General features: G+C 43.8%; 2 protein-coding genes across 5 annotated transcripts in view; one reads left to right on the plus strand and one right to left on the minus strand.

The window, feature by feature from the left end:
- The first annotated feature begins 981 nt into the window (after window positions 1-981).
- LOC138787311 (TIR domain-containing adapter molecule 1-like) lies at window positions 982-13,674 on the plus strand. 4 transcript variants are annotated; one of them, XM_069964548.1, is made up of 2 exons: window positions 982-1,230; window positions 12,148-13,674. In XM_069964548.1, the coding sequence occupies exon 2, from the start codon at window positions 12,271-12,273 to the stop codon at window positions 13,612-13,614; it is 1,344 nt and encodes a 447-aa protein (XP_069820649.1). In that variant the 5' UTR covers window positions 982-1,230; window positions 12,148-12,270; the 3' UTR covers window positions 13,615-13,674. The 4 variants fall into 4 exon arrangements, with proteins under 4 accessions (XP_069820649.1, XP_069820648.1, XP_069820647.1 ...); XM_069964547.1 differs by having other exon boundaries at window positions 982-1,216; XM_069964546.1 differs by having other exon boundaries at window positions 982-1,202.
- A 9,201-nt stretch (window positions 13,675-22,875) lies between these two features.
- Window positions 22,876-26,425, minus strand: part of LOC138786539 (receptor-type tyrosine-protein phosphatase S-like) — a 338,771-nt gene continuing 335,221 nt past the window's right edge. The window contains exon 32 of the mRNA XM_069963521.1: window positions 22,876-24,854. Coding sequence (XP_069819622.1) covers window positions 24,786-24,854 — 69 coding nt within the window. The 3' untranslated portion in view covers window positions 22,876-24,785. The remainder of the gene's footprint in view (window positions 24,855-26,425) is intronic.

The raw sequence follows: 26,425 nt of genomic DNA on the forward strand, positions 1-26,425 counted from the left end.
GAGAGGACTGGTGTGTGGGGTCTGTATACAGGGGGAGAGGACTGGTGTGTGTGGGATCTGTATACAGGGGGACACGACTGGTGTGTGTGGGATCTGTATACAGGGGGAGAGGACTGGTGTGTGGGGGGTCTGTATACAGGGGGAAAGGACTGGTTTGTGTGTCTGTATACAGACCCCACACACAAACCATTCCTCTACCCCTGTAAACAGACCCCCCCCACACACCAGTCCTCTCCTCTGTATACAGACTCCACACACCAATCCTCTCCCCTGTATACACACCCCACACACCAGTCCTCTCCCCTGTATACAGGCCCCACTCACCAGTCCTCTCCCCTGTATACAGACCCCACACACACACACCAGTCCTCTCCCACTGTATACAGACCCCACACACACACACCAGTCCTCTCCCACTGTATACAGACCCCACACACACACCAGTCCTCTCCCACTGTATACAGACCCCACACACAAACCATTCCTCTACCCCTGTAAACAGACCCCCCACACACCAGTCCTCTCCTCTGTATACAGACCCCACACACCAGTCCTCTCCCCCTGTATACAGACCCCACACACCAGTCCTCTCCCCCTGTATACAGACCCCACACACCAGTCCTCTCCCCTGTATACAGACCCCACACACCAGTCCTCTCCCCTGTATACAGACCCCACACACCCCAGTCCTCTCCCCCTGTATGCAGACCCCACACACCAGTCCTCTCCCTGTATACAGACCCCCCACACACCAGTCCTCTCCCCCTGTATACAGACCCCCCACACACCAGTCTTCTCCCCTGTATACAGACCCCACACACACACCAGTCCTCTCCCCCTGTATGCACACGCACACGCACACGCACACGCACACGCACACGCACACGCACACGCACACGCACACGCACACGCACACGCACACGCACACGCACACGCACACGCACCGTGTTACTGCGGACATTGTAGCTTCCTTTCCTGTGTTTCTGCACAGTATTACCGCACAGTATATGGTGCAGCAGCTCCCTACTTCCGGTCGAGGCCCCGCCCCTCTTGCTGACATCACACTCAACGGAGAGGATATACTCTACCACCCACTGCTGAGGCAACGTCCAAAGTGTTCAATGAGGAAGCTGCCTCGCTCCGTCACGTCACCACCGGAGTTCCGAGGACTCTCGGTCTGCTGGGCTCCAATGTAACGTGCAGTAAGAAATAGACCGTAAGCCAATAAGAGTTGAGTGGTGAGACGAGTGAGGGCAGTGTGAGTGTACTCCTGCAGTCTGCTGAGCGCGCGCGCTGTGGCCGGTGTGAGTGCGCTCCTGCCTGGTACTGCTCTTCACTTCCTCATTGGTCGCCATGTTGGGATCACCCGACACTTATGTATCAGTGATTTATGGAAATTATAAATTAATGCGAAACTCAGTAATCCCTGGAGTCAGTGTCTCGTGCTCAAAAAGCTAAAGATGTGACAGCGTCCAAAGGCAGTGTGTCTAGAAAAGTTTATTTCCATCAATAGAACAGATGCAAAACATTACTGTGACTGAAACCATCTCCCCATGTCAGTCCTGCCAAAACCATTGCTGACCAACTGGAGACATGGTTTTGTCTTCATGCGGGCACCACAAATGTGGGAATATGGTATAAATTGGGCTGACTATATAAAACAAGCAAACTTGTACCCATCTATATTGGTGCCCTCAACTTACAGGCCATTTACATGGACAAATTATTGTGCAAAAATGGTTAAATAGCCAGAATTTAAGCTATATTCTGGTGTAAATGTGGCAGTGATCAACGACAAACAATTAGTTCATATATATATATATATACAAAATATTACAGCCCCGGATAACCCCTTTTAAGTTAGCAGTGAGTCTACTTCAGCAGCATTTTTTTTTGTCACCTCCCCACTGGCTGAGCAGACATTTCTGAACTGGGTTGTTACTAGTTAGCATATGCATAGTTATGCAGACTCAGTCATTTAACCCCTTCAGGACCGAGCCCATTGATGCCCCGATGTCCAGGTTAAAGTGACTGTACCACCAGGCTCAGGCTGAAGCACTGGAGGCGGGCTGACCCACCCTTAGTGGGAGGAAACCCCTCTATGATAGGGTTCCATTGATTCTAATGGAGTCATGTCATGAAGGGGCTGGAGTTTCTTCCCACTAAGGGTGGGTCGGCCCGCCTCCAGTGCTTCAGCCTAGGCCTGGTGGTACAGTCACTTTAAAGGGAATGTACCATCAGGCCTGGGTTGAAGCACTGGAGGCGGGCAGACACACCCCCAGTGGGAGGAAACCACCGCCCCTCTATGACACTGCTCTATTAGAATCAATGGAACCATATCATAGAGGGGTGGGGGTTCTCTACCACTGGGGGTGGATCGGACTGCCTCCAGTGCTTCAACCCAGGCCTGATGGTACATTCCCTTTAAATTAATGCAGTGTTCCTCCCCGCCTTCTAAGAGCTGTAGCGCTTTTATTTTTCTACCTACAGGGCTGGTTGGGGTACAACTGGCAGTGGTGAGCATCCCCCAGCACTGTGCACTATGATAAATTATAAGATAAGTTGCTATGATATGGTTAAAACCCCAACCCCAATGGTTACCCATTATTTTCCCCCAAGCAGTAGGTAATCCCATAACTGTGCCCTATGCAGTAGCCAACCCCTCCAATAGTGTCCCATATAGTAACCAGCCCTCCCAATATTGCCTCACATAGTAATTAGCCCTACTATTGGTGCCCCACATAGTAGCCAGCCCTCCCAATGGTGACCCATATAATAGTCACCCCCCCCCCCAAATGTCCCATATATTAGCCATCCCTCCCAGTAGTGCCGCATATAGTAGTCAACCCTCAATAGTCTCTTATATAGAAGCCAGCCCTCCCCAATAGTGTCTTTTATAGAGGCCAGCTCTCCCGAATAGTCTTATATAGAAGCCAGTCCTCTCAAATAGCCCGTTATATAGTAGCCAGCCCTCCCCATAACCTCTTATGGAGTAGCCAGCCCTCCCCAATAGTCTCTTATATGGAAGCCCACCCTCACCCATAGTCTTATATAGAAGTCAGCCCTCCCTTTAGCCTCTTATATAGTAGCCAGCCCTCCCCAAGTCTCTTATATAGTAGCCAGCCCTCCCCATAGTCTGTTATGGAGTAGCCAGCCCTCCCCCATAGTCTCTTATATAGTAGCCAGTCCTCCCCATAGTCTCTTATATAGTAGCCAGTCCTCCCCATAGTCTCTTATATAGTAGCCAGCCCTCCCCCATAGTCTCTTATATAGTAGCCAGCCCTTCCCAGTAGTCTCATATAGTAGCCAGCCCTCCACCTTAGTCTCTTATGAAGTAGCCAGCCCTCCCCAAGTCTCGTTTATAGTAGCCAGCCCTCCCCAATAGCCTCTTATGGAGCAGCCAGCCCTCCCCCATAGCCCCTTATGTAGCAGCCAGCCCTCCCCCATAGACTCACCCTTCCTGCGACCCCAGTTTGACATGTCTGATATATAATATGTTTATTTAAAAATATATATATTTTTATAATGGGCAAGGAGGGATCGCAGCTGCCATTATGCTGACACTGATGTGTGTGGGGCCGCTCTCACCTCACTGCAGTGGTTCCGCACACATCTACAGCCCCCCAGTCAGGAACGTATGTATATATTCCTACTGCATGAGGTATGTGCAGTAGGAAATTATATATACAGATTGCTGACGTGAAGGATTTAAATACATTGTTACTGTTTTTTTTGTAACAAATCAGAATTTTAATTATATATTTAGGTCAGTTTAACATGTAATGGATCTGCAGTGGATTTCACGCTGTAAATTCACAGCAAAATCGTCTGCGGATCCCTTGCCGGTCATTTTAAATGAGAATTCATACTCGCAGCGTGATTGAGATCCCGCTGCAACGATGTAAGTGACAGCCCCCTTAACCCTCCGCCGGCTGGTACATACATTACCTGCTCCATACTCCGGCTTGCTTCAGGGGTTTCCCGCTGCACTTCCCGCTCAACCAATCAGTGTGCTGGCCCGCTTCAACATGGAACAGGTAATGTATGCTCAGACCGGCAGAGGGTTAAGGGGGCTGTCACTTAATACTGGTCTTAGCATATTTTAAATCCACCTTTTGGCTTTCAGAACTGCCTAAATCCTTCTGGGCATGCAAGTGCGTCTCAACCATAATCTGATCCCAGGTCTCATAAAGGGCCGTCATGAACGGCCCAATATTACCGATAATCTAGCTCCGATCCGATAGATTGGCACTCTCTTACTGAGCTTTTTACATGGCTAGATTATCGTGCAGCGAGGGCTGTTATTATGTTATTACATAAGCAAAGTTAGACAAATTCCTAATATACACTAATTACGGGAAATGCATGTATAGTTCCCTCAATTTATTACATAAGGCAGGCTTCAACTTCTCTCGACCCAGGTGTATGTACCTGAAGTGTCCAGCAGGGGGCGCAGTATATGTAGAAGTAGGAGTGGTATGTAGTGGAATCATCCCCCCTGCCCGGTGCCCATGTGATCTCTCCCTTCCTGTCCTGCCCGGTGCCCATGCAATCTTTCTCCTTAACCGTGCAGCCTGGTGCCCATGCAATCTCCCACCCTTCCTGTGCTGCCTGGTGTCATTCAGCATGGTGAGCGCTCCTTATCTGCTGCTCACCCCGCTGCATGGACTTGGGCAGCACAGGGAGGGAGGGAGATCACACAGGCACCAAGCAGCACAGGGAGTGAGGGAGATAGCATGGGCATCGAGCAGCACAAGCATCGGGATAATTCCACTACTTATACTTTCTACATAGACTTTTATTTCTATACTTCTACATATACTTCTATATATACTACGCCTCCTGCTGGACCCTTCAGGTACATACAATTTGTGAACATTAGATATTTGTCTTACTTTCCCTATGTCATAACATGTTAACCCCTTAGCGACCCATGACGTACCTGGTGCGTCATGGTGCCGTGGGGGGTGTTCAGAGCGAGGTCCCGCCAGGACCCCGCTCTGAACGGCCTGGGCAGTGCCTCTATTAGCCGGCACGGGTCCCGTTGCCGCGCCGGCTAATTAAGCACTTCAATGCAGCTGTCAAACCTGACAGCTGCATTGAAGTGCTTTGTATTGCACATCCCTGGTGTCTAGTGGCACGGATCTCCCCCCCCCGCGATGCGATCGCGGGGGGAGATCCGTTCTTCTGGCTGGCCCGGGCCTCAGCGTCGCACTGACGCTGATCCCGGCTCGGCAATAGATTGCTATGGCCTGCAGCAGGCCATAGCAATCTATCACCGATATAATGGATCATTGCTGTGTATATACACAGCATTGATCTCTATGAGAGATCAGTGCTGTCTATATACAAGTCCCCCAGGGGGGCTTCTAGTTTATGTAAAAATAAAAGTAAAAAAGTGTTTTTATTACTAAAAAATCCCCTCCCCTAATAAAAGTCCAAATCACCCCCCTTTTCCCATTTTATAAATATAAATTATTAAATAAACAAATAAATAAACATGTTTGGTATCGCTGCGCACGTAATCGCCCGAACTATTAATTAATCAAAACATATGCCCTAAGGCTGAATACCGGCTTGCCCCAAGGTAAAACATAACTTTTAATAAATTGCTTATAAAATGCAAACGTGAGTGGTAGTGTATAATACAGTGTTTATGCTAAAATAGACTTATGCTCATATACACATGTGTCTTAGCAGTGAAAGTATAGCCATGTAATGTACCCAGGTAATGTATTACTTGCTGGGATAGCTATATACGACTCTAGGGGCTCCGCTCAATGCTTGTAATAGAGTGCTAGCAGCGCTATAGACCAGTTATCACACTGTCGATATTGTACCGCTCTGCATTGTATGAATGCGCTATGAGCCGGTTAAACGGTTAGTGCGCTGTCTATATCGTGGAGACTCAGCTCCGTGCTGTATGAAAGTGCTATCAGTAATACAGATCAGTAACTGCACTGTCCGTACTATGATGAGTATTAGAGCCTGCGGACTCGCAGGCAATGATCAACACTAGGAGCCACTTAGAGTTAATAGCGAAAGGGGACCGCTGTACACTAGCAGTGATATGTCATAGCAGGCAGTATGTGCCAGAACTAGCTTATGACAATATCACGCTTACGAGTCCAAGACCTGGTACTACTGAGTGTACTGCGCTTTCCCCCCCTGTTAACATCACATATGCTAGTGGTATATGAATCGGCATAAGTCTAGTTTCAAATAGCCATAGCCTCCTTGCTGACTAGTTTCGTCGGCAATACTCCGACTTTATCAAAGTTGGCGCTGGCGGGCGGGACTCTGGCGAGTGATTTATGCATCAGCCAGATAGCATCGCCCCTGATCGTAAGGGCATGGTCCAATCATAGATCCAGAATTGTGGAATGGGGCAGGACTGAATGTGGATCTCAAATGACGTAGTATTGAAGGGGAAGGATCCATATTCAAAATTGGCGGGGATTTTAACCAAACCCCGCCTCCTTGGCAGTTACTGTCTTGCGCTAGCTCCGGGACTTAGACAGAAAATTAGTCTAAGTTTGTGCGCATGCGTGCGGACTTAGTGCAATTTGTTGTTTCTCACGCGCGATCTCGGACTTAGAGTAATTCAGAGCTGTTAAAGCTCACAAGGCGCATGCGTGGGGACTTAGTGCAATTTATTGTTTCTCACATGCGATCTCGGACTTAGAGTAATTTAGAGTAGTTAAAACACAAGGCGCATGCGTGGGGACTTAGTGCATGTTCAAGTACCCGCATTGCTACTGCGCAGAATCCCAGACTTAGAGTAATCAAACAGTCTAAGTTGGTGCGCATGCGTGCGGACTTAGTGCAGTAGAGGAAATACATTTATCCCTCACAACGAATTCATCGTACAGCTACTACAGTTTCTACTAACTCATAATTTCTTCATATTCGATCAGAAGGTTTATCTTCAAATGACAGGCACGGCCATGGGCACTAGCTGTGCCCCCACCTATGCCAATCTCTATCTCGGCTGGTGGGAGGCCACCCACGTATTTAACGATGATCTACAGAAATTTACAGACCATGTCATATTATGGGGGCGCTACATCGATGACGTCCTCCTTTTGTGGGACGGAGATGTAGCGCTCTTCAATGACTTCGTCAAAGCCCTGAATACCAATAAAATTGGCCTAGTCCTGACTAGTGAGATTCATACCACTAGTATCAATTTCCTCGACCTTACTATATCGATTGGAACTAATGGGGACCTTTCCACCAGTATCTACCGCAAACCCACGGCTACCAATAGTTTTCTGCAGTGGCGCAGTTTTCACCCCGCCCCCCTTAAAAGAGGAATCCAGGTGGGACAGTATTTGAGGGCGCGCAGAAATTGCTCCACCGAAAAAGCATTCATGGAAGAGTGTAATACACTATACCATAGATTTCTAAGCAAGGGGTACCCCAAAAAAGTTCTGCATCGGGCTTTTTTCAGAGCCAGAACAACTGATAGGAACAGTCTACTCAATAAAAATAAATACATCGCCACATCATCTTCGACCATTAGATGTATTGGAACATTCGACTCTGGACATCACAAGGTCCGACAAATCATACAACAATATTGGCCGATATTACAGGCTGACCCCGACCTTAAAGATGTGCTTTCCACCACTCCCAGCATTACATATAGAAGAGGACGGAATCTTAGAGATTACCTAGTTCACAGTCACTTTTCAAATCCATCATCAAAAAGTTCAGTCACAACATGGCTAAAGTCCGATATCAAGGGTTCTTACCCTTGTGGGACTTGTAGCTATTGCAAATACTTACCCAAGACCAAGACGTTCACAAATCCGTTAGATCAAAAAACATACACTATCCGGCAATTCATCAATTGTCAAACGAAGGCAATTGTATACGCGGCCAAGTGTCCGTGTAACTTACTGTATATTGGTAAAACAATTCAACAATTCCGTAACCGCATAGGATCACATCTCAGTAATATACGGACCCGGACAGAAACAAGCATAGCCCGACACATTAACGAACACCATAATGGCAACCCAAAAGGTCTGACCTTTTGGGGGATTGAATCCATACGTCTCGGACCACGTAAAGGAGATTTAGATCTGAAGTTACTCCAAGCCGAAGCACGATGGATTTATCGTTTGCACACTCTGGCCCCGCATGGACTGAATGAGGGATTCACTTTTACTCCATTTCTCTAATAATTGCTGTATAGTGGCTAGTTACAGCGTTTATAACTGATCTGGGCACATATAACTATTTTACACATAAGAGACCAGTACGGGTCCTATGTTTAGTAACAACTGATAAATAATCCAATCATAATTCTAAGGTATGACTTCTGTATAATTAATCCTATTGGCATTACTTACATGTTGGTTCTAATTGAATCCATCCCCTACAGGATCCGGTATAGATCAAAATGATAAAGTCCGGTGACATGCGCATCTGACTCCGGACACCAAAATATGTACTAAGTCCCCACACATGCGTGTTGCTGGAAATATACTGTTTGATTACTCTAAGTCTGTGATTCTGCGCAGTAGCAATGCGGGTACTTGAACATGCACTAAGTCCCCACGCATGCGCCTTGTGTTTTAACTACTCTAAATTACTCTAAGTCCGAGATCGCATGTGAGAAACAATAAATTGCACTAAGTCCCCACGCATGCGCCTTGTGAGCTTTAACAGCTCTGAATTACTCTAAGTCCGAGATCGCGCGTGAGAAACAACAAATTGCACTAAGTCCGCACGCATGCGCACAAACTTAGACTAATTTTCTGTCTAAGTCCCGGAGCTAGCGCAAGACAGTAACTGCCAAGGAGGCGGGGTTTGGTTAAAATCCCCGCCAATTTTGAATATGGATCCTTCCCCTTCAATACTACGTCATTTGAGATCCACATTCAGTCCTGCCCCATTCCACAATTCTGGATCTATGATTGGACCATGCCCTTACGATCAGGGGCGATGCTATCTGGCTGATGCATAAATCACTCGCCAGAGTCCCGCCCGCCAGCGCCAACTTTGATAAAGTCGGAGTATTGCCGACGAAACTAGTCAGCAAGGAGGCTATGGCTATTTTAAACTAGACTTCATATACCACTAGCATATGTGATGTTAACAGGGGGGGAAAGCGCAGTACACTCAGTAGTACCAGGTCTTGGACTCGTAAGCGTGATATTGTCATAAGCTAGTTCTGGCACATACTGCCTGCTATGACATATCACTGCTAGTGTACAGCGGTCCCCTTTCGCTATTAACTCTAAGTGACTCCTAGTGTTGATCATTGCCTGCGAGTCCGCAGGCTCTAATACTCATCATAGTACGGACAGTGCAGTTACTGATCTGTATTACTGATAGCACTTTCATACAGCACGGAGCTGAGTCTCCACGATATAGACAGCGCACTAACCGTTTAACCGGCTCATAGCGCATTCATACAATGCAGAGCGGTACAATATCGACAGTGTGATAACTGGTCTATAGCGCTGCTAGCACTCTATTACAAGCATTGAGCGGAGCCCCTAGAGTCGTATATAACTATCCCAGCAAGTAATACATTACCTGGGTACATTACATGGCTATACTTTCACTGCTAAGACACATGTGTATATGAGCATAAGTATATTTTAGCATAAACACTGTATTATACACTACCACTCACGTTTGCATTTTATAAGCAATTTATTAAAAGTTAAGTTATGTTTTACCTTGGGGCAAGCCGGTATTCAGCCTTAGGGGATATGTTTTGACTATTACCAATACCTACCACAAGGTTGGGATCGCCTAACCCCGAACTATTAATTAATCACATTACTGATCTCGCACGGTAAACGGCCGTAGCGCAAAAAAATTCCAAAGTGCAAAATTGCACATTTTTGGTCGCATCAAATCCAGAAAAAATTTAATAAAAAGTGATCAAAAAGTCGTATATGCGCAATCAAGGTACCGATAGAAAGAACACATCATGGCGAAAAAATGACACCTCACACAGCCACATAAACCAAAGGATAAAAGCGTTATAAGCCTGGGAATAGGGCGATTTTAAGGAACATATATTTGTTAACAATGGTTTGAATTTTTTAAAAGCCATCACATAATATAAAAGTTATACATGTTATATATTGTAATCGTAACAACTTGAGGAACATGCATAACAAGTCAGTTTTACCATAGGGCGAACGGCGTAAATGCAAAACTCCCCGAAATCAAAACAAGTTCGTTTTTTTTTTTTCAATTTGACAGCGCAAATGATTTTTTTCGGTTTCGCTGCATATTTTATGGAAAAATAATGCCTGTCATTGCAAAGTACAATTGGTTTCGCAAAAAATAAGCACTCAAATAAGTCTCTAGGTGAAAAAATGCAAGTGCTAAGGACTTTTAAACATAAAATGGAAAAAGCAAAAGCGCAAAAACGAAAATGGGCTTTGACCTTAAGGGGTTAACCCCTTCTGGACCGGGCTAATTTTCGTTTTTGCGTTTTTTTTTCTTCCTTGTGCTTAAAAGGTCATAGCAGTTGCATTTTTACACCTACAGACCCACATGAGCCCTTATTTTTTGCGTCACTAATTGTACTTTGTAAAGGCTGAATTTTTGCATAAGATATGCTGCAAAACCCGAAAAACATTATATGCGCGGTGAAATAAAAAAAAAAAACACTGGCATATTATATATGTTCCTCAAGTTGGTACGATTAAAACGATATGCAACTTGTACAACTTTTATTTTATTTGATGGCTTGTAAAAAATTCAAACCATTGTTAACAAATGTTCCTTTAAATCGCTCCATTTCCATGCTAAGGGTGCCTTCACACCTACCGGATCCACAGCGGATCTCACTTCTGCGGATTCGAAGCGAGAACCGCTGCGGATCCGGTATCAATTCACCCCTATGATAGCACATATTCGCAGCGGGATTAACATCCTGCTGTGAGTATGTGCTTTAACTCCCTGGTGCCCGCAGCCCCCCGGCGCATCCCCCCATCCCGGCCACATCCCCCCCCCATCAGCCCACCCCCAGCCCGCTGCCGGCTCCGGTCCCGCTCAGATTATGCTCGCGGCGGCAGGCCGGAGATGGGCTGATGGGGGGGGGGATGTGGCCGGGATGGGGGGGATGTGCCGCCGCCGGGAATGGGGGATGTGACGGCGGGGCTGCGGGCACCAGGGAGTTAAAGCACATATTCACAGCGGGATGTTAATCCCGCTGCGAATATGTGCTATCATAGGGGTGAATTGATTTCGGATCCGCAGCGGTTCTCGCTTTGAATCCGCATAAGTGAGATCTGCTGTGGATCCGGTAGGTGTGAAGGCACCCTTTATAGCGCTTTTATCCTTTGGTCTATGGGGCTGTGTGAGGTGTCATTTTTTGCGCCATGATGTGTTCTTTCTATCGGTACCTTGATTGCGCATATGCGACTTTTTGATCCCTTTTATTACAATTTTTCTGGATTTGATGTGACCAAAAATGCGCAACTTTGCACTTTTGAATTTTTATGCGCTTACTCCGTTTACAGTGCGAGATCAGGAATATGTTAAATTAATATTATGGGCAATTATGCACACGGCGATACCAAACATGTTTGTTTATTTATTTATTTTTATTTATTTAGAAAATGGGAAAAGGGGGGTGATTCAAACTTTTATTAAGGGAGGGAATTAATAATTAATAATACAACTTGAATGCCGAGCCGGGATCAGCGCCATTACGACGCAGACCCCGGCCAGCACCAGACGCGGGGATCGCTCCTCTGTGATAACGTCACAGGGGGGCGATCTCCCCACTAGACCACCAGGTATGGGCTGCAGTGAGTCTTCAGATGCAGCTATCAACTTTGACAGCTGCATCTGAAGACTTAATTAGCGGGCACGGTGATCGGACCTTGCCCGCTTATAGCCGCAGTCTTGGGCTACATGCCGCACCCGGGACCGCAGCATTTCAGAGCGGGGTCGTCGTGCGGTTAAAAAATAGATTTTAGCCGGAGTTCATCACCTTTAATCGCTGTCTAACAGTGTCAACAGTTTGGAACTTGAATTGTAGCTGATAAATTCACTTTAGACAGACATGTCAGTCATTTAATTTGGTAAAACTTAGTTTTGAACACAAATTAAAGAACATCAGACTCTAAAGTTTTTTTTTCTTTTTCTTCTTTTTGCTTATAGTCAAGGCATTATGCATTCAACGGTATTTCTGTGATGGTGCTGTCCACCCTGCACTCTAGAGAAGCCCTGGATTTTGATCAACATTGAAATTGAAGACCGTTACTTCTGTTCATTATCAAGAACATGATGAGTAGAAATCCAACCTCAGATACCGATAGTGAGCCACATACATTACGCTCTGATCTATCCAGTCATGGGATTCCCATTTGCATACCATCACACCTTAGTTCTCTTAATTCCAGTCCATTGCAAATTAGTCAATCACCCACTAATGGTTTTGTAACACAGGAACACAAGAGCCAAAGGGAGAAGTCAGATGTGCAGGATTTCTCCATAAATGCTAAACTTCAAAATAAAAAATCATACTATGGGTCTGTTCCTTTGGACACACCTAATCTTTTGGATACCACAAATCAAACAGAATCTGCATCAAAAACTTTTTGTGAGACTGAAAGTAGGAGGAAGGAAATGGTTGTTTCTAAGGGGGAAAGTGATGAACAAGCTAGAGAACAACAACATAAAAGACAAACCCCTACACAAAACTTCCAGACTACCTCTTGTCCATCTGGAAATCCATTTGCTGGTTTACCTCATGAGCCCCCTGTTGGTATATCATTCCCTGACAAAAGTAATTCTATAAGCACTCATTTATCCAACCCAGCCTTCAGTCCTCCAAACTTAGCTTCTCCACCTACAACTGCCCCCTCATCTGATATGCCCTCTTCCTTGACATTTTTCAGCTTTGTCATTCTGCATGTTCCAGAAGTTCAAGAGGAAGCTATGCGGGTATGCAGAGTTCTAAATAAACTTGACATTGGCCAAGGTACAACATTTTGTGAAGGATTTGAGGCTGCAGGAGTAAGTCCTATCAAAAGTCTTGAAGATGCTGTGGAAAATTCTGCCTATGTTGTTCTTCTGCTTACTGATGGTTTCTTGTCCAAGTGGGGTGAGTTTCAGACTAATGCAGTTCTTATGAACTCAATTAACGATAAAAACAAATCAGACACTGTAATTCCATTTTATTCAAAGGTTATGGCACCAAAAAGTAAGATACCTTTGATTCTTGGCACTTTAACTGCATTAAATGAGAAGTCCCACCTCTTTGAGAAACAAGTGCGGAATACATTCAAACAGGGTGTGATCGACAGGCAACAAGAACTTTGGCAACAAATGCAGAATGTAAAAGCATTTGATAAACAAGTGGAACATGCTAAAAGCCTAGCTAACTGTTTTGAGCAGCAACAATATACTGCAGCAGATTTTCAGGCTGCATTGTCTCAGGTCTATGCTCACTTGTCATCATTGCTGCCAATTCCACTACAACAAATGATTCCAGGACAGAATACAGTTATCAACATAAATAATGCAAGTAATGTCCAGATAGGAAATCAAAATAGCATGAATATTCAAACTACAGATCTGCCTGAGGAATGTTATCGAGAATGTAACAAGGAATTTCAAAACTAACGTTAGGTGTTATAAAAATTGCAGACTACAATAATGAAATAAACTCATTATTTTATCTCATTCTTTTTGCAACTCTTGACTGTATTCAGGTTATTCCTGACATGTGAATATATTGTTTGCTCTATCAATACAAATTTTATACAGCAGGTGTTGTCCACTACATTTCTTGTATGCAATTATAATAATTATAGCTGTGCCCCAATAGATTGGGTTCATACTGTTTTTTTGTTGCATTTTCAACATGTTTTGTTTTTGTTTTGATTGTTGAACTCATTTGTTGTTACATGGAAGTTCACATATCAAAACAAAACATTTTTAAAAAGGTACAAGATTTGCTCCCCAGCTGCAGGCTGGCACGCATACTCACCCATGATGATTGATTTCTCGCTGCACGGCTTCATTTTTGTGCCATGCCGATGTTCGGATCCCGCTGGCGCTGACATCATAGCTCTTCTGACCTCCTTGACTCTACAGTGATTTAGAAGGCCAGAAATCCGTGTCTTCAATACATCTTTAAGAGTGCTTTCCTAGAAATGCTTAGAAAACTTAGAGGACTTCCGGCCTCTAAAAATGTGGGACAGCCGGAAGAGGAAGTCACGTGGGCGCCAGCGGGATTTGAATGGCTTGTAGTGCCAGAATTCAGCCTAGGTAATAGGCTGAATCCCTGAATTTCAGGCGGTACCCGGGCTGTCTTCTTCTCCACGGATCGGGAAGGCATCGGAAATCAAATACTGCAGGTTCAAGAATATTCTAATTCGATTGAACCTGCAAAATCCTGATGTTCGATCATCTCTAGTCTTCATCAATCTACACCTCTCACCATGCTCCCAGATTAGCAGTGACCTTTCTGACCTCTCAATCCAGTGTTTTATGTGCCCAGACAGTCTTAAAACTGGTGGGTTACTTATCTGCTCTCCCTGCCCTCCCATCCCCCTCGGCCCCTCCATAGGTTATAACTTAGCAAACCAGTCTTAGCTCTTCTGTAATGAAGACATCTTTGTCTGATAATGCACATATAAGATGTGAGGGAGGGAGGAAAACAGCTTTTTGAGTACAGAAAGAGGCTTTTTTTGCCTAAAAAAACAAATTAGTTGAAATCGCTTGTACTATTGATTTCTGGAAAAAAAATAATTAATGACCGTTACTCTTTAAAGTAAATCTGAGTTCACATTCCAAACTGCTGACATAGTTAAATAGCTGTTAGAACAAGGAGACTCACAGTACCTTTCATATATCTGTCTGTACGTCTATAACATAGAACAATGATTTTATTCTCCTGTGCCGAGTATCAAAACAACATTTCCAAGGTGCTGGAATGCCTCCTCACTCCTTTTTCCATCCAAGAGCCTGCTTGGTACGCAGACTACATGCTAGCTGTCAACAAAGCAAGGATAGGGATGGGAGGGGGCATTTCAGCTTGCAGCATTGCATGACCTTGGAAAAGCCTCTGAACTTTCCAAACTAGGAAGTCCTGGAAAACATAAATAAATACCGCAATATGCTGTGTCATTGTCCCTAGGGCCCATTCAACTCCTCCAGCCGCCGGGAGTCAAATTCCAAGTGTTTGGATTCGGACAAATGTTGCCAAACCCGTACATTCAGCGAGTTCACTGATCACTACACTACTACACCAGACACCACTACACTTTGCACCAGAGAATACCAGCATTTTCCTGTGTTATGGAAGCACAGACGTATATAAGGGTGCGTTTACTCGCAGGAACAGACTATAAACGGTGAACAGGTCATGAAGAAAAGGTCATAGTGACCCCTGGATGCAGGCAGGCGGCATGGTTAGCATAGGTTTCAGCTGCTGAAGCAGAAGCTAGAAGAGCCTGGGGATGGAGAATGCCCCCTGCTGGATCCAGTGCTGGTTCTGCTTCATCCCCAACGCCTGTACACAGAAAATGATGATCAAAAGTGATGAAAAAAGTGATCAACAGCAGCCAGGCCCTAAGGAGCTCCCAGGACCATCACCAGAGGTAGAGTGGTGGAGGGAGAAGGAAAGCGACCCAGTCTCAGAGCACAATCAATGAAAAGCAGAGGGAGCCCCAGCTACTGGTACTCCTGCACCCCTCATGTATATCTGTACTACTACTACAGCCCTCATCACTCTTTATCTAGGAAATACAAGAAAGAAAGGCAATCAGCACATACATTTTTCAAGCATAATGTGTATAACGTTCTATAAAATGCATGCAGCAAAACAGGGATATTAATAATTATAGTGCTTGAAAAGCACTATATTGTAATCCGTATTCTTCTTCTTCTTCTTCCGTTTCTTCTCCCAGCCATTTTTCTGCGCGTAATACAGCCCGAACCGCTTTGCGCACAGACTCCGTTCAAACTGCGTTTCGAAGCCCTCGGCGGTGTGTGGTGTGCTATCTATTTTTCGTTTCGATCAGATTTGTCGTTTTTAAAAAATTTACGTTTAAAGACCCCAAATTTCCCATAGAAAATAATGGCCCATTGCAAATAATGGCCACACTCTAACCGCTGACAGCCAATCACAGCACATATGCAAATAGCTGAAATATAGCAGCCAATAGGAACTCTAAGGTCTCGTCATGCATTGTATCACACCATCCACAGTCACATGTCCACTATTGGCCAATAGAAGATATAATATATGGAAGGTCCTAAACGATTTTGTCTCCCTGACATGAGTAAGATTGTCATGGTAACCGAGCAATGATCTTTACCATTATAAGTAGCAGAGGTCAGTCAGTAAAATAGCAGAGCTGAGGCAGCCATGTAGCAGGTATGGGATCCAAGCTGCTCTTAAAGGGACGGTACCCAAGCCGCTCTTAAAGGAACGGTACCCAAGTCGCTCTTAAAGGGACCCAAGCCGCTCTAAATGGGTCCCTTTAAGAGCGAACTAAGTACCTGTAAGAGCGACCCAGGTCCCTTTAAGAGCGATCTGGGTCCCTTGAGGGGGTAAATGGGTCCCTTTAAGAGCTAAATATGTCCCTTTAAGAGCTAAATATGTCCCTTTAAGAGCGACCTGGGTCCCTTTAAGAGTGATCTGGGTCCCTTTAAAGGAAATATTTTGCTCTTAAAGAGACCCGTTTCGCTTGAACTGGGTCCCTTTAAGAGTGAAATATGTCCCTTTAAGAGCGACCTGGGTCCCTATAAGAGTGAAATATGTCCCTTTAAGAGCGACCTGGGTCCCTATAAGAGCGAAATATGTCCCTTTTAAGAGCGACCTGGGTCCCTATAAGAGCGAAATATGTCCCTTTTAAGAGCGACCTGGGTCCCTATAAGAGCGAAATATGTCCCTTTAAGAGCAAAATGGGTCCCTTTAAGACCGACCTGGGTCTCTTTAAGAGTGACCTTGGTCCCTTTAAGAGCAACCTGGGTCCCTTTAAGAGCGAAATATGTCCCTTTAAGAGCAAAATGGGTCCCTTTAAGAGCAACCTGGGTCCCTTTAAGAGCAACCTGGGTCCCTTTAAGAGCAAAATGTGTCCCTTTAAGAGCGAAATATGTCCCTTTAAGAGCGAAATATGTCCCTTTTAAAGCGAAATATGTCCCTTTAAGAGCAAAATGGGTCCCTTTAAGAGCGACCTGGGCCCCTTTAAGAGCGAAATGGGTCCGTTTAGGAGCGACCTGGGCCCCTATAAGAGTTACCTGGGCCCCTTTAACCCTTTAAGGACGTGGCCCATTTTCGTTTTTACGTTTTCGGTTTTTCCTCCTTGTGTTTAAAAGGTCATAGCACTTGCATTTTTCCACCTAGAAACCCACATGACCCCTTATTTTTTGCGTCACTAATTGTACTTTGCAATTACAGGCTGAATTTTTGCATAAAGTACACAGCGAAACCAGGAAAAAATTCAAAGTGTGGTGAAATTGAAAAAAAAAACGCATTTCTTTTATTTGGGGGAAATGTGTTTTTACGCCATTCGCCCTGGGGTAAAACTGACTTGTTATGCATGTTCCTCAAGTTGTTACGATTAAAACGATATATAACATGTATAACTTATATTGTATCTGATGGCCTGTAAAAAATTCAAACCGTTGTTAACCAATATACGTTCCTTAAAATCGCTCCATTCCCAGGCTTATAGCGATTTTATCCTTTGGTCTATGGGGCTGTGCGAGGTGTCATTTTTTGCGCCATGATGTGATCTTTCTATCGGTACCTTGATTGCCCATATACGTCTTTTTGATCGCTTTTTATTACATTTTTTCTGGATTTGATGCGACCAAAAATGCGCAATTTTGCACTTTGGGATTTTTTTGCGCTGACGCCGTTTACCGTACGAGATCAGGAATGTGATTAATTAATAGTTCGGGCGATTACGCACGCGGCGATACCAAACATGTTTATTTATTTGTTTACTTTTATTTAAAACCTGGGAAAAGGGGGGTGATTCAGACTTTTATTAGGGGAGGGGGCTTTTTACTATTAACAACACTTTATTTATTTTTTTTACACATATACTAGAAGCCCCCCTGGGGGACTTCTAGTATATACACTTGGATCTCTCATTGAGATCTCTGCAGCATAGATATGCTGCAGAGATCCATGAGATCGGCACTCGTTTGCTTTCGGCTGCTGCAGCTGCCGGCCGGCATCAGTAACGAAGATCGCTCCTCCGGGACAAGGTCCCGGAGGAGCGATCTCCCCCACTAGACCCCAGGGAAACGTTGCCTCCGGTAATCGGAGGCAGCTGTCAACTTTGACAGCTGCCTCCGATTAGCTAATTAGCGGGCACGGCGATCAGACCGTGCCCGCTAATAGCAGCGGTCCCGGACTACTCGCGGCACCCGGGGTCGCGGCACTTCAAAGCGGGGCCGCCGTGCGGCCCCGCTTTGAAGTGCAAGTGCGGACATATGACGTACCGGTACGTCATATGTCCTTAAGAGGTTAAGAGCAAAATGGGTCCCTTTAAGAGCGAAATATGTCCATTTTAGAGCGAAATATGTCCCTTTAAGAGCAACCTGGGTCCCTTTAAGAGCAAAATATGTCCCTTTAAGAGCGACCTGGGTCCCTTTAAGAGCGACCTGGGTCCCTTTAAGAGCGAAATATGTCCCTTTAAGAGCAACCTGGGTCCCTTTAACCTCTTAAGGACATATGACGTACCGGTACGTCATATGTCAGCACTTGCACTTCAAAGCGGGGTGCCGCGATCCCGGGTGCCGCGAGTAGCCCGGGACCGCTACTATTAGCGGGCACGGTCTGATCGCCGTGCCCGCTAATTAGCTAATCGGAGGCAGCTGTCAAAGTTGACAGCTGCCTCCGATTACCGGAGGCAACGTTTCCCTGGGGTCTAGTGGGGGAGATCGCTCCTCCGGGACCTTGTCCCGGAGGAGCGATCTCCGTTACTGATGCCGGCCGGGGACGCGTCCAAGATGGCGCCGTCCTCGGCTCGGCACTCGTTCGTTTTCGGCTGCAGCAGCCGAAAGCAAACGAGTGCCGATCTCATGGATCTCTGCAGCATATCTATGCTGCAGAGATCTCAATGAGAGATCCAAGTGTATATACTAGAAGTCCCCCAGGGGGGCTTCTAGTATATGTGTAAAAAAAAAAAATAAAGTGTTGTTAATAGTAAAAAGCCCCCTCCCCTAATAAAAGTCTGAATCACCCCCCTTTTCCCAGGTTTTAAATAAAAGTAAACAAATAAATAAATAAACATGTTTGGTATCGCCGCGTGCGTAATCGCCCGAACTATTAATTAATCACATTCCTGATCTCGTACGGTAAACGGCGTCAGCGCAAAAAAATCCCAAAATGCAAAATTGCGCATTTTTGGTCGCATCAAATCCAGAAAAAATGTAATAAAAAGCGATCAAAAAGACGTATATGGGCAATCAAGGTACCGATAGAAAGATCACATCATGGCGCAAAAAATGACACCTGACACAGCCCCATAGACCAAAGGATAAAAGCGCTATAAGCCTGGGAATGGAGCGATTTTAAGGAATGTATATTGGTTAACAACGGTTTGAATTTTTTACAGGCCATCAGATACAATATAAGTTATACATGTTATATATCGTTTTAATCGTAACAACTTGAGGAACATGCATAACAAGTCAGTTTTACCCCAGGGCGAATGGCGTAAAAACACATTTCCCCCAAATAAAAGAAATGCTTTTTTTTTTTCAATTTCACCACACTTTGAATTTTTTTCTGGTTTCGCAGTGTACTTTATGCAAAAATTCAGCCTGTAATTGCAAAGTACAATTAGTGACGCAAAAAATAAGGGGTCATGTGGGTTTCTAGGTGGAAAAATGCAAGTGCTATGACCTTTTAAACACAAGGAGGAAAAACCGAAAACGTAAAAACGAAAATGGGCCCCGTCCTTAAAGGGTTAAAGGGACCCGGGTTGCTCTTAAAGGGACCCAGGTCGCTCTAGCAACATGGGTCTCTTTAAGAGTGACATGGATCCCTTTAAGAGCTACATAGGATCCTTTAAGAGCGACTTGGGTCCCGTCCCTTTAAGAGCGACTTGGGTCCTGCCCCTTTAAGAGCAACTTGGGTCCCTTTAAGAACGACCTGGGTCCCTTTAAGAGAGACATGGCTCCCGTCCCTTTAAGAGCGACTTGGGTCCCTTTAAGAACGACTTGGGTCCCTTTAGGAGCAACTTGCGTTCCTTTAAGGGCGACCTGGGTCCCTTTAAGAGCGATCTGGGTACTTATAGTGGTAAAGATCATTACTCGGTTACCATGACAATCTTATGTCAGTGAGACAAAATCGTTAAAGACCTTCCATATATTACATCTTCTATTGGCCAATAGTGGACATGTGACTGTGGATGTTGCGATACATTGCCTGACGAGACCTTAGAGTTCCTATTGGCTGCTATATTTCAGCTATTTGCATATGTGCTGTGATTGCCTGTTAGCGGTTAGAGTGTGGCCACTATTTGCAATGGGCCATTATTTTCTACGGGAAATTTGGGGTTTTAAACGTAAATTTCTTAAAAACGACAAATCCGATCGAAACGAAAAATAGATAGCACACCACACACCGCCGAGGGCTTTGAAACGCAGTTTGAACAGAGTGTGTGCGCAAAGCGGTACGGGCTGTATTACGCGCAGAAAAATGGCTGGAAGAAGAAGAAACGGAAGAAGAATACAGATTACAATATAGTGCTTTTCAAGCACTATAATAACAGGAAACTATAAATGTGGTCTGAATAGCTGTCAAGTCTGCAAATACCTAGATACCAATAAAACATTTTCCTGATAGTTCAAACAATGAAATCCATACAATTCAAGAGTTTGTTAATTGCAACAGTCATCATGCCGTATACATAATTGAATGCACTGTGTGCAATTTAAAGTATGTGGGATGCACGATTCGTCCTTTGAAAAAACGTATAAGTGAACATTTACAAAGCGTCAGGAACAGATGCGGTCTGAATATTTCTGGAGCCTCGAAGCACGGGGACACTACAGGCTTCTCCTGCTATGGTATAAAGAAGGTTAAGTATCCATATATCGGGGAGGAGACTGTAGGAAAATACTTCTGCATACGGAAGCAGAGTATATTTCCGCCTAAACATGAGAGCACCCCTTGGGATGAACTATAAAAACGATCTCCTGTACAATTACACATAGTTACCATTTTCATGTGATTAGGATTATTGCTTTGATTACTTTCAGCTTTTGCTATTATGACATGACATATCACATACATGTTACTTTGCATGTGTTTATGTATAATCTATATTTATAGTCAAGTGACTCAGGATATATCACGTGTAGACTTATTCATTAGCCTGCATATGTGTTACGTGCACAGCTGGGATTGGCTACAACTAGCTTTTAGGGAGCGTTCACACCTACAGGATCTGCAGCAGATTTGATGCTGTGTTCAGTTATTTTTTTTTTAATCCAAATTATTTTTATTAAAAGATATGCATTTTTTATATTAACAAACAAAAACTCCCCAGAGGGCATACCCTCCGACCCCTACCCTCCCTAACCCTCCCCCCACTCCCCAGTCCTGTCAGTTCCAGAGTCCTCATGAACATATGTAGAATTCTGCACTCCACAAATCTGTGTTCAGTTATTTAAATGAAATCTGCTGCAGAAAATCAGCTGCAGATCCTGTAGGTGTGAACGCACCATTAAGGAGGTTTTTTGTACATACAGTAATCTCAGAATCATCTGAACAAGTAAAACCATCCCAAAGTTATACCCACATGAGACAAGACATTTTTTTTTTTAAATCTGCTTGGTCATCTAGGCCAAGATCAGCCCAGTTATGAAGGGGTTAAAAAGCTTGAGCTTGCAAAAATAAACTTACAAACATGGAGTAACAATTCAGATTGCACAGATAGGAGGTCAACTTTTAACTGTGACTGGTGGGTTGCCACATACTGGTTTAATATGGGGGGTAGTATAGAGGGGGTTGTATCAAGATGGGATGGGTGTGGGAGGAAGCAGTCTAAGGGGCCTATTCCAGCGGCCGATGGTGGCCCGATCAACGATGTAAACGAGCGGCGATCTGCTAGATCGCCGCTCGTTTACTGGGCCTATTCCACGCCCCGATGATCGTTGAGCGAGGGCTGCAAGGACATCGTTACCAATGTCCTTGCAGCATCATACATTACCTGTCCAGGCTTCTTCTCCGCGATGTCTTCATCTCCGGGTCTCGCGCGCTCTATCTTCAGAATGGCCGGTCAGCTGACAGGCCACACTCAGCCAATCACAGGCCGCAGCCTGTGAGCGCTCCGTCTACTGACCGGCCATTCTGAAAATAGAGCGCGCGAGACCCGGGGATGAAGACAGTGTGGAGAAGAAGCCTGGACAGGTAATGTATGCTGCTGCTGCTTATCAAATCGTCGGTCGCCCGCCGCGCACCGCTATTCAACCGTAGCAATGCGCGGTGTAGGAACGATGATTTTAGGTCTGGCCCTAAATGAACGATCAGCCGATGACACGATCATCGGCTGATCGTTCTCTCTATTTCATCGAACGATAATTGTCAGAATTGGGCCAAATGGGGCCGATCCGGACGATTATCGTTACTGTGGAATAGGGCCCTAAGTTTTAACTTTTCTTTGGTAGTCCCTATTGAGGCATAAATTTTTTGTTAATTACCAAGGACAGCCTACTGGGGAAATTAAGGATATCACTTTGTCTTTGTTGCTTCATGTTCCTGCATTAGAAATATGTTTACAGTAATGTCAACCCACAGCCTTGTCTTCAGTGTAAAAAAATGTGCTCTGTATGGATAAGCAACGTGTGTTTTATCATCATTTCTGTTCTTCACACCACAATTATTAGAAACCATATTAGTCAGCAGAGTCATTTTGACTTCTTTAATACAAAGTTGATATTTCTACATACATTATGGTGAGTAAATCACATTTCATTGCTGTTTCAATTACAGTTATAAAGAGTTGACAGTTTCACTTTACAATTAAGATGAACAGAGGGTTGAAATTTAGTTTTAGAATTCGTTTCAATGCTACTGAATGCAGCAACCACTGTTTTGTGACTACTTGTCCCTTCCCCAATAATTGTTTTTCAATGTCAAAAAATAGTACCACCATTGTCTGAGTGTAGTTCTCAAGTTATAGTGACTACATGTTTTTATTCTTATTAAATGGAAAGAGTAGATTGTTTCACAAAGAAATAAGTCTTACAAAACATTTCTTCTGCATTACACACATTCCTTTGTAATATGTTGTCGGTTGAAAACTTTATTTTTACATATAGGTCAATTGCTATATAATTGAGTGGCTGTAAATTACAAACAGTTCAAGGTTTTAATACTTTACTAATATAGCAGATTTGTTTAACCCCTAAAAGTCTTCTCTCCTAAAAGAAAGACATCTGGGAATATTTATCAGCCATATATCTACTCTGAGGTCCATGAAAAATGAAGATTACAGGCAAGGGAGTGAAGGGATCTGTGAGACGAGTTGTTATGCTTATCCTATTTACATTGGTTTGCTTTTGTTTTTTATGTAAATAAATATTTTTGGTACATTTATGAGTAGCCCAGGTATCATATTTGGGTGGAATAATGTGCTAAATTGTCTGTAATCTGTAGTATGTAGTATGAACAATTTGACGGGAGTTTATATTAAGGAGTAGAAAAAGTAGACCGAAGAAGAGCAGCTTACTGGTGTGTTTAGTAGACATCGCCTATAACATCTCTACAGTGAAAAAATAGACAGTCTTTCCACAGAATAAGAACTGTAGAATGTCTCTTCATTACATTGATATTTTTCTCTTTACAAAAAGGCAATACAATATAAAAAGGGGTCTAAGTTTAATGTCACGTAAATGAATACAGATACAATACTTAAAAGCAAGCTACTGATGTACACTTTGAAATATACAAGCTGCACTTTGGGTTTCTGACACACTGCATTGTGGACGTTTAAAAAAAAAATAAAAAAATAAATAAATAAGTAAAAACACATGATTGGCCACAGTCACTTAACTGCTGGACATACGTGTGCAGCAGATTCCTACTCTATCTCCTCTCTATTTTACAATCAACCAAGGAACTTTAAGAAAATTAAACATTTTATTGTGTCAAATCTTCTAGGAGAGATAAGATAGGCTGAAACCTTCTTTAGGGCTTAAATAAAGATATGTGCAAATTGTTCATAATAAGTCTTAACATAACCACAATTAATAGGAATGTTGCAAGGCAGAGGCAGGTAGTGGTGGCTCAGTGGGTGAGTTGCAATTTGTTCAGCCATGGTATTTACCAGCAGCCTGTTTAACTTTTCTGTTGCCCAATTATTTTTTCTTCAAAGGCTCTTGGTAAAGTTACGACACACGCATAAATAACTCTAAATTTACCAGATCACAAACATTGCAGTCATTCTGTCTGAACAGCTCTACTTTAAAAATTTGAAAATAAAATGAGCCTCAAGGATGCAACATCAGTTCCTGCTATCCTCTTATGAAAGAACATACATTATTACACAAGCTGGGATTACCACTTTTGGTACAAGATCCATGTATATTCAAGAACAGTGATTAAAGTATCACACCAAAAGCATTTTAAAATAGAAGTCACCCAAGTCTCAGAAAGTCTCTTTACACCATAGAGTTCTGAATGTGACATCTTTAAAAATGCGTTAAACCTCCCATCCCTGGTGCTAGAGTCTTTCAGTTTATGAGTTCAGGCCTTTTAAGAGGGTCAGCAGTAACTGCAGTGATGTCTGTGGTTGACCGTGTTCAATTAAGATGGCTTATGTTGCATAGTGATCAAAGCTGCCCAGATACTCCAAACTAGCCTGGTAGCAGAACTGGTATTCATCCTAAAATGTTCAGGGGAAAAAAAGAAAATATTAGATTCAACAAGGTATACATCACACTACTAAAGAAAAATGTTTTAAAATGATCAGGTTGCCTTTACGGTCTTTGAAAGTAAAATACATATGCAGGGGCACATCAGACATGAATGTAGCATCTATCAGGGGCAGACTGTACCTACAGGGCTAAATCAAGTATGTCCGTGCACTCTGTTAATTTGGTGAAGAAAACCACATGGGTATATGCACACTACGGAATCCCAGAGGAAGACCCGCCACAGTTTCCACAGCTCGCACCTGCTCACGGAGGCTGGCGGCCAAGTGCTTCTCCACTGCTCCCATAGACTCCATTCTATGAATTGCCAGATTGCGCTGTCCGTCCAAAGAATGAGCGCAATGAAGCCTATGGTAGGAGCAGAGATGCGCGCGGCCACCAGCGGAATCCGCGGCGGGTGTTCTGTCGGGATTCCATAGTATGCACATACCCTTAGTTTGTATATGAACTGCACACGACTCAAAGTTCAGATTTATGCACATCTTACACATGTTAATACAAAACTCTTTCACAAGTTGTTAGTATACTCAACCATGGGGACGTTTCGGTCGACCTTTTTCATCCGGGTAATAATGCCATTGAGTCATTTGTGCATATCTAAAATAGCATTCAGTCTATTTACATTCTTAATTGGTAAAGCTATATGCACACATATATACACTATGTATTATGCATTTGTAAAGCATAGAAGGTACCAGTCAATTAAAATTGTCCGTACTTTCTGATTATCAGCATACAATGGTAGTACAATCATAGATGGAGAAAGAACTGACAACTAAATGTGGCAGACTGCAAGGAGAAGATGAGAAGGGTGCTTGGTAAAGAATAAATTAATGGTAAGTATATCTTATAGAATTATCGTGTGAAGACAGCAGTCTTTACCTGAGTAGTATATGATCCTACTGATGGTGACCGGGGCAGTATCTAACCAGGCCCTCACATGTTTTATAGTGTGTATAACACTATTACACTACCAGGTAAGGTAGGTCACGTGAGAGTGACTATACTAGCAATAGGGTGACTTCAAAGGTAGCGGCAGTCCTTTTGGATTGATAGGTTATAAACACTCACAGCCATTGGCCTAAATAGGGAATGTGACTTCAGTATCATTGATTCCTATATTGACATTGTATTCATGTTGTGCCTATTCTCTGCCATGGCCATCCAGGAACCCATCTTTGGTATGGCGGCAACTAGCTTTCTTTTTCTCTTTTCTCCCCATTTAAAGCTTAATCTAGCGCTTTCTCCGCTTTACATATACTAACCTGATTCCTTATCTCATTTATTTTTTAGTTCATTTCATATCATCTTTATCGATTATCTCATTCATTTTGTAGTGTGATCCAGACTAACCATATAGTGCCACTGTCATGATCCTTATGTTTCACAGTACTAGCAGGGGCGTAGCTAGGATTCCCTCCCCTACACACTAATATATGTGTTCTCTTACATGCTGCAACACAAAAAAGAGTTAATACAGAAGACAATTAGCTCTGCTACTCCTGCACTAATAACCCCTGAC

The sequence above is a fragment of the Dendropsophus ebraccatus genome, chromosome 3 (genome assembly GCF_027789765.1).
Source record: "Dendropsophus ebraccatus isolate aDenEbr1 chromosome 3, aDenEbr1.pat, whole genome shotgun sequence".
In the NCBI taxonomy this organism is placed as follows: Eukaryota; Metazoa; Chordata; class Amphibia; order Anura; family Hylidae; genus Dendropsophus; species Dendropsophus ebraccatus.